The sequence below is a fragment of the Telmatherina bonti genome (assembly GCF_933228915.1).
Source record: "Telmatherina bonti genome assembly, chromosome: 12".
Classification (NCBI taxonomy): domain Eukaryota; kingdom Metazoa; phylum Chordata; class Actinopteri; order Atheriniformes; family Telmatherinidae; genus Telmatherina; species Telmatherina bonti.
Genome location: NC_136610.1, coordinates 21,771,762 through 21,781,290, shown reverse-complemented (window position 1 = coordinate 21,781,290; position 9,529 = coordinate 21,771,762). Strand labels below are relative to the sequence as shown.

General features: G+C 39.2%; 1 protein-coding gene across 4 annotated transcripts in view; it reads left to right on the top strand.

Annotated features, from left to right (window-relative positions):
- The window catches only part of map7d3 (MAP7 domain containing 3), a 30,914-nt gene continuing 21,385 nt past the window's right edge, over positions 1-9,529 (top strand). For all 4 annotated transcript variants that reach the window (XM_079249915.1, XM_079249916.1, XM_079249914.1 and 1 more), the window contains exons 1-3: positions 1-89; positions 8,664-8,765; positions 9,085-9,165. In XM_079249915.1, coding sequence (XP_079106041.1) covers positions 44-89; positions 8,664-8,765; positions 9,085-9,165 — 229 coding nt within the window. In that variant the 5' untranslated portion in view covers positions 1-43. The remainder of the gene's footprint in view (positions 90-8,663; positions 8,766-9,084; positions 9,166-9,529) is intronic.

The window sequence follows — 9,529 nt, the reverse complement described above, 5'->3', positions numbered from 1 at the left end:
TGTTGTAGGAGGAAAAAAAACAGAGAAGGAAAACTTCATAGAAATGGCGGAGGGTGCCACGACACTTAAGGGCTTGCGAGCCCAGATGGGTAAGAGAAATAACACCAACAATGTCTTCTTCTGACCCAGTTTTGTCTGTTGGTGTAATATTCGCTTTGTAATGTTTGCAGGCAGTCTCTGTCTTTTACCGGGTTATTTGAACATGTTGAACGCGGCAAGCTTATGTGGCTAGTAACGTTAGCCCGCTGTCCGGTCATCTGCTTACAATGGACGTTGACTAAACTGCAACGTATCAATCAAAAGTTATACTTCTGAGTGAGCTTGCGAAACATAACTCATGGTTCAGCTTGAAAAAGTCAACCAAACGTCCCAATGTGACAGCGAAAGTGAAGTGCGTGCGTCCAGCGTTAGCTTAAGTCTGTATTTCGGAGCCGGTTGACATGTCGCAAACTCAGTCTTGTCCGCAGCTTTAACTCACCTCGGTCTGCTTTGGCTTTGCCGTATTGTCATTTTTGTTAACAGCGTGATGTCTCATTGAAGTGGAAGATTATCAAAATGTGTTTTCGAAGCTAGCTATCTGCATTGTATCTAGAAATACAAAGTGCTTATAACTTAATGCTCTTTATATGTACATAGTTGTCAAGAAGGATTATTATCTGATCGTTATCTTGAGATCTTTCTGTTTTTCTGTGGGTACTTTTGCATTGAAGATGAAAGTGACCTGAGTCGTGGCTTAAAGTCGCAGCTAACCCCGAGAGGCTGCTGATTTCCCCTCGTCACACAGACTCCCAGTTCAATAGGACATCAGCAGTTTTGTAGCTTCCTCCTTAGATTCCCCCCTCAGTGATCTACCCCCTCCTGTATCTAACCTAGTCAGTTGTGCCTATTTGTTGACATATGGCATAACCCCCTCTACTCTTCTGGGTGGATACTTTTAACAATGACTGACCTGAATTTCATATAAAGCTGGAATGTCTGTCAAACACAGAGCTTTGAGTGATGATTGGATAGCCTCATTGTATAGCTACTTTTTCTTGATGTGGTAGCAGTACATTTGTTTGGATCAGCACTCGTGTAAAAAAAAAAAAAAAAAAGTTTTTTAAGCAAAAGACAACTTGCTGTATTGGATGCAGAGCTATGTAGGCCAAGTGAAGCAGCAAAGACTATCAGTTCTTTTCATCCATGCTTCAACTGGCCCCATCCAGACGTGGATGTTTGCTGTGTTTGCATCTGTGGGCATGAATGCATGGCTTGTTATGTCTAGAGGAGCAGTTGGCCTGCTTTTTTAGCATTTTAGGGTAAGAGGGAGTTTTTCTGCATACCCAATTTGGGTGTAGGCATATTTTACTCCTGGCAACAACGGGGCCATATTTAGTACTGATCTTCCTGTTTCCCTTAACTATTCCATTCAGTATTTTCAATCTGGAATTTTATATCCACCCAGTTTTGTGGTTTTATGAAAATATCCAGCAAGATTAGAGTTATATGTTGGAATCCTGGCTTTGTGAGGAATTAAATGATGTCCAGAGCAAACTTTTGTTTGACCTTCAGAGTGAAGGACTGACTAATAAAATAATGCTAGGAATCTAGCTCATGTGCACGGTCATTTCCACAAGTATGTAAGGAAGGAGAAAACGTACCCTGCTATTATGAAGGCAGGATCACACAACTGCATGTCAGACTGCAAGATTATCCCAGTTGTGGTGAAGCAAATTCTTCTACAGAATCAAAAGCATGAAAAACATGTGAAAACTGGTTGAATTTGCAAAGCAGAAAATGATCCTTGATTTCATTTCATAGTCTATTTGTCTTTTAGCACAAATGGGCTATCAATTTTAATATACGATTTAAATTTGCATGTAGTATCTTACTGCATCCATCTGTATGTGTAACTACCAGTACACATATACCAACGATTTGAATTGCAAAATATATCAGTTTGTATAAACTATAATCATATGGTAAAAATATGTATTAATTATTAATTGATTATTTATATTGAACTGAAGTAGTTTTTCTTTCATTTTGTATGATCTCACACTTTAATAACCGGATTCTGCCCACCAAAATCAAGTAAAGAAAATGGATATATGATTATAATTCCGAACTGAATTGCTCATTATAAAATCCTGTTATTACCAATAACTGTGAGAGAAAGTGGTCCACCTGGCAGAAACGACTCCAATGCAAAACTAGGATGTGTCATCATTATCCTGCTAGTACTGCAAATAGCCAAGGCTTACCTTTGCATGAACAGGCCTTGATAATCCCATAGAAGATTTAGTGTGTGTGTTTGTGAGCATGCAGTAGTGGCGTCATTTGACCTGAGATCTTGAGGTTGAAGGCTGTGGATGTCTGATCATCAGTGACGGCATTTCAAGTATTAGACATTATTATTTAACGTTTTTTTTTTTTTTTTTTTTTTTAAATTGGGCTACTGAAGAAAATGAGCAAGTGGATGAGTCCAGGCTTTCTGTCAGCATGGTCACCTTTTGGTGCATTTAAATAAGATGTCTTTGCACTTGTACTGTTCCATGCCAAATGGTGGCCCTTCCTCAAATTTAGTGGTGCAGACATTTCCTGTAAAACAAGCTACTTAGTGGTGAAATGCTGCAGGGTACAGTAAGGAGTGCAGCTGGAATGAGCTACAGAAGAGAAATCTGACTCATTGATCTAAATCATGCTTGTCCCTTACATGTTTGGTTCATTCTATCAACACTGCATGTGACAGAATCTATGAAAATGTGTGTCGTAATGCTGATGGTGGTCTGTTTCCTGTTTAGTGTTAGTGTTTTGTCTAAACAACCCATCTTGGCAGCTGGATCATCAATAGCCCCCCCTGGCCATCTTTATTTCTGTAATTAAAAACCCAGCACCCAAGGGCTGAACTGCAGTCAATCAATAAGTGATTGAATTTTTTCAGTTTCTCAGTTTTTTTGTTTTGTTTTTTTTTTGGGTTTTTTTTGCTTTTAACCTTTTTCTGGACATCGATTAACTCAGTATCATACTAACTATGCTATTGTATATGATTCTATATTGCTTTAGTTGTTAAAACACATTACATTATAACAATATTAAAGCATCACATCAATTGTTTGGAAATAGCCTGGATCATCTTCCAAAAGTTATCATGAAAAATAAATTGTATCTAGCTTGGATAATGCTGTTGATCTCCCTAAAATATAATCAGCAGTCAGTTACGGTGATTGTGTTCGTTCAGTGCCTCTGAGGTTTGTTGATGGAACTGTGGTGATGTATGCTAATGTGTGCAAATCTCCATGGAGATGGAGGGATGAGAGGAGCTCCTCTTGTAGGTTCTTTTAATTTCTGTGATGACACCTGGGTCTCTTGAGCTTAGTCAGGAAAACAGTGTCAGTGTTTCCCTCAGGGCCACAGCCTCGGTGGTGGTGGTTGGGTGGGGGGGTGTGTGTGTCATGTTGATCCTTGATGGATAGAACAAAGCATACCAATAATAACAGGCCAACAGGATGTAAATATCAGCAACATTAAAATCAGCTTTGCCAAATCATGCATTAATGAACTCTAGTTTAAACCGGTAACTTACACATTGTGGTTTGAATATGACCCAGGTGATAATCACTCAATACCATGTACTTCCTGGGACAGCTTCAGTCAGCTGCGCAGACATGTTACATTTTCAAACTTCATTGTGGACAAGTTTCTCATAAATAACCTACAAAATTAAAATGGTCAGAAAAACATCTAGCTTTGAATGTCCTAATGAAAATTGATTTGTTGAAGTTGCTGTAAATATTCTTAGGCTGAATCCCATTTCACCCCTTGGCCCTACCACTTTGCCCTACCCCTCCATTTTGCTCGTTAGTATTTGGGATAGGTTGTTCTAATTCTTGTGAAGACGGAGAGGTAAGGGGAAGTGGTAGGGATATATGCCTACTGATTTTAGCACAATTCAAATGGAGGAATATCAAAAATTTCACATTCACACATTTCACTGGTCTCACATGTCTTAGGGGAAAAGTTTGTTTTTTAAATGCATTGTGATGCAGAATCGATGTACAAATGTTTAAAAACAGCTGTTTTTTAGAAACAGGGTTGAAGAACATCAAAGACCAAATTCATTCCCTGGACTGGCTGTAGAGGTACATAACAAGAATGATGGTTGGCCATGAAATTTGCACGGCATCCTCTACATTAAAAGCTAGATTGTGAAAGAACTTTTGCTTCTTTGGGCTTTTTGCTTAGAAAGTGTGGTACATTTAGGGAGGTATGAATGAACTAATGCACTCTGATGAGGTCCAAAGAAACAAATGCTGGTCCACCTACAAATAGGGCTGCACGATATGACCAAAATGTCATATCCCGATGTAGCTCATTTTATATCCACATAATGATGTAAATAACAAAATAAATTTTTTTGTGTAATTTTGTGTCAATTAGTCATCATCAGCTATATGTCAGATGTGCTTGGCAACATCTGACATCTCCTTCCATCTGTGGGAACTATGGCTGTATGGTGTTCCACAGGTAAAAGCCTGCTGCAGCGTTTGCATCTGGAGTTTATAATGAGTGTTTTTGCCACCACTCAATTCTGCTTTTGCGACTTTTGCTGTATTCTTTGTGATGATTTTTGCCCAGGTGATAAGATAAGGTAGTTGTGTTGGAGACGTGTTGGGACTGGGAGCTGGCATATTTTACAAACATTTGTTGTCTGTTCCATGTCAATCTTTTTATATCCAAACCACATCCATGCAACAGAGGTTGCCCCTCTTTTATTAACATGCTCATCAGTTTGGGTTGGCTGGTCATCTTTAGTAAATAACTCTGCTCTGAAATGCGTCTGCTACCGTCTTCCTCCATGTTTGTTTATGTATCGCAGCGTGCATGTCGTAAACCGCTTCTTGACTTAAAGTAATGCAGTAAAGCACCTAACTGCAGCACAAACGATAGAGCCTTATATGAAACGATAGACATTTTCTATCGTCTAGAGGATATATATTGTCATATCGCCCAGCCCTACGTACAAATGTAGCTTTTCTGTTAGTTTCAAAAGAACCAAATACAAGAAGTGGACAATAGATTGTGTAATTGTGGGTTCAATGCAGGGCATTGTTGGTAGACACAACATAAACAAAAGCGTATTTTAGAATATGGGCTGGTCTGGCCAATGACTTCTGATAGAAATATGTTTAGAGAGGAGCTTGTTGAGGTGGCTCAGGCCTCTGGTTAGGATGCCCCCTGGACACTTCCTGGTGAAGGGTTCTTGGGCACGACCCCGGGGAAGACCCAGGACACGCTGGAGAGATTGTATCTCTCGGCTGGCCTGGCAATGCCCTAGGATGCCCCCCGAAGAGCTGGCAAAACGTGGCTGGGAGAGGGAAGTGTGGGCTTCCCTGGTTAAGCCTTTTACATACTCCATGAGAAGCGAGAACTTTTTTCTTGTTCTCGAGGCTCCGAGAAGAAAATGATGTCATTTTGTTCTCGCGGACGTGTTTGAGGACAGTTCTTGACACACCGGGCTGGCAGAACTTTTTTCTTGCGGGGCTGCGAGAAGTATCATGTGATTGGTCGAACATTGGAGGTGGGCGTCGTTAACACGGAGAAAGCATGAAGCGGAGTTGCTGCGTCCGTGTGTTTGCTGTTGCCAGCAAAACGGATTGTTTTGACAAAACAGCTGATCGAGGTGGTGAGAAAGTACGAACATTTTTACATGTTGCATGAAAACACTCGGACCCAGCCTCGGACCCGGCCGCCCTGCCGTGGACAAAGTTGCTCGTTAAATATGAAACTAGAAAAGCACGCAGAGAGCGGAAACCTCCGCCAAGCACGATGTTAAAGAATCCTTTTAAACAATTCCTAGATCCAAACGGTGATCCGGATCACCACCAAAATTTAATTAGTTTTTCATTTTTACATTTCCAACAACTCTTGAAATATTTATAAAAATCCCTCCGTAACCTTTTAAGTTATCTTAAGCAAAAAGACGCTGGGGAAAACAACCTTTTCGGCGGAGGTAACAACCGGGTTCATCGCACATAAAAGCAGACATCGCCCCCCCGCAGTGATCCCTCCCCGCTGCAGACGTGCTTCTCGTGGAGTATGTATGGACCTGCCAAACAAGACATTTTTTCTTGTTCTTGCAGCCTCGAGAACAAGAACTCAGTTCTTGCTTCGCGTGGAGTATGTAACAAGCTTTAGGCTGTTGCTCCCACAACCCAACCTGGATAAGCGGATGGAAATGGATGGATGGATAGATGGATGGATGTTAAATATGGTTAACCCAAGACAGCTAGGATCAGCTCAATGTTTTACTCGTGTGGTAGAAACAGAAGTTTTACTGCATTATCTGCTCAGTGACTCATTCACATTCATTTGAATCAGGTGTATTAGAACAGGGAAGTATTTAAGGCAACAGCTCTCTAAGACTGAACTTACATACTTCTGGGCTAAACAAATGTTCGCCTCAGTAAAATGAGTAATCATTGTATAAAAAAAAAAATCACTATTTCAGCATTGACAAAAAAGTAATCAAGATTATGATTTTTACACATAATTAAGCAACTTCAGCCTTTTATTTCTCCTTTTGGTCCCTTAAGAATGACTTCTTGACAGCCACCTACATATAACTGTTTGCATGGTGTGAAATCTCTTGTGTTGGACATTCTCATCATGTAGAATATGTAGTAATTATTTGAATAGGATATTCAAGTATGACAGAGGGCATCTACACTAAAAATTGAATAAAGTACCTTAGAAGTACAACAAATTTTACAATTACAAAAGATACCTTTAAGCTGAAGATCCAGGTGGCGGTACTTGTTTAGCTTAACTGATATTTTGCCAACAAAAGCTTAGTTTGGTTAGCAACACAGATCTTCTTTGTTTTAGACAAGTTTAAGTTTTTTTTACCTTTCTTTTTGCAAGAGCAAAAACTAGTTGTAATGGTAATCCAATGCAAAAGGATGCAAATTATTTTAAAGTCATGTGTATTCATTAAGTGAATCTAAAACTTGTGCTGATGCACATTGAGACAGAACAGCACAGAGTATGGTATTGTTGAGTCAGTTAAGCTTGGTTGTGCGTTGCTGCCACACATAACAAAGTCATTTCACAGATGGACAACATAAATGTTCCTAACAGTGTACAGTTTAGGCTGAATTTTTCCTGTAGCTCACAGCAGGAGGTTTTCTGCTGCATATTATCTGACAGCTAGAGATGTAGAGGTAGCTGTGTGGAGAACAGCAGAGTGCACAAAATGCAGGGCATCATATAAAATGGTTATGGTTTGTATTTACACACCCATTGATGACTCTTTCCTGTTAATGTCATTACTCCATGTATTTGGATGTATCCACTGTATGTATTAATGAATGGATAGCAACATACAGGTCTGCAGTACGACAGCAATTTACACCAGCAGCACACACATACTCTTTCAGTTATGGTACGTGCCATGGTCCCAGAGATTAGCTGCTACATATGCAGATTGTGTCACCCTCTGATCTTTTAGAGATTTCCCTCAGTAGTTAGCTGGAAAATCTCTGAAAGCAGTTTGGATCAAAAGCTCCAGATATTTGTTTTTTCACATGCAGCTCCTCCAGACCAAGATTGCTGTGCACGTGGAAGAATGGCTCTAATAAATAGAGACACTTTTCAAATAGTGTTTCCTTGTTTGCTTGATCAAAGAAAAGTAGCGAAAATACCAGAAAGCTTTATGTCGTGTTTGTCAACATTGTTCCATTTGCTCTCTGAACTGGACTATTTGTTGACATTATAGGACAGAAGACATGTACGCGCTGTCAAGAAAATTTAGTTTTCCACATTACAATTTGTTTTCATTGTGTTAATAGATTACATTTTTTCATTTATCTGGTAGAGAAAGGAGCAGGGTTTTTTTTATTCCCTGTTCTAATGCAATTGATACTAATTGTGTAACTTATTGTCAGTAATTTTGTAAATAATACTTTGAACTTTTGAGGAATTCACTGTCTATCTTAGTTTCTCTGAGTTTTCTCATGATTTCATGGCTTTTAACTAATTTATAGTGGTTATGTAGAGTGGATGTGACTAAAGCATGTTGAAGTACTTTAGTCACTAGTAAAGACTCATGCAAAATGTTATATATGCCTACATTGTAGTTTTTTGTCAGCTGAGATTATTGCTTTCTGTGGCTTTGGTAACACTTCTTTTCATTTGGAGTGGAGAGAATCGGACTTTGAAGGACTTGTTTAGAAGTTTTCAATCAATATCACAGGACGGACTATCGTTTTTCTCCCTGTCAGCAGTTCCGTAATGCTGAATACACAGCAACAAGAAGGAAAGAGACGGATGACAGATACTAGAGCTCATAAAGCTCATGTCCTCACAATTTCCTTCCTGTCTGACCTTGTATTTGCTACCCATGATTTTCATGTGAATACTTTTTTTTTGTTAGTTTTTTTGTCTACAGGATTGAATATGAAAGGAGGAAGAGGGGAAATTATGCCTGATGGTTGAATAGCCTGATTATTATGTTGCTTCACTTCTGTCAGATCTTTTTTAAAGCTGGAATTCCAGTGGCAGTCACTGTAGAGTAAATGTTTCCAATTCTGCGATGACATATTATACCTCCTTTGTCAGGGATAATATGGTGAGAATGTGGTTATCATGTGTAAACTGTAGTTGTCTTGTTGTTTTCCATACAGCTGCAGCTGCACAGGCACAAGCCGAGGAGCGGCGTAGCCTGGCAGGGAACAGTCCAGGACCTACAACCAACGCACCAGCTAAACCTCAGGGCTGTCGGCCAGGTAAATGACACCACAGTGACACATTAACCAACAATGCCCTTTCACCACTTTTTCATCAAAATATAAAGTTAGATGCACTACAGTTCACTTCCACTATCCTTTCAATGTAAACCTGCAGTGGGATTACTGCAGTTTAAGCTTAGTCATCATCGTATTACAGTAACAGTTGACAAAGCTCATTAATGACTGTCACATACACACATGTGCCTGCCTCTTAGAAAGCCTTTATAACACTTTGCTGCATTTTAATCTACTCTGAAGTTCTCTGTGTTGCTGCATGTTTTACCTTTTCAACACCTAAACATGTGTGTATTTGCAGTCATTGACGGGGCGTCACTTAAAGTAGACGACCGACTGCGAGTGGCAAAAGAGAGACGAGAAGAAGCAGAGAAGCAACAGGGTAAGATGGTGATTAAAGAAATCTTCACCAAAAAAGTGCCACAATAAATGTTCTATTGATATGAATCTTTTAAAATAACAAATACCGGTAATTCATATTTACATTTAAGAAAAATAAACTTTTGCTATATCCATAAAGGTCATATCTAAAAAATGTGGAATGACATAATATTTGGGTGTTGATCTATTTTGACAAAATTATATTTAATTTGGCAGATATAATTGTGACATCATTATAGATACTAAGTTGATAGATAAAGCTTAGGCCAAAACAAGTCTTTGCTGTACTACGGACTCATTGTAATTTACCACACAAATTGAATAATTTATTAATCAATTAATGTTTTACTCTACATCAGTGGTGT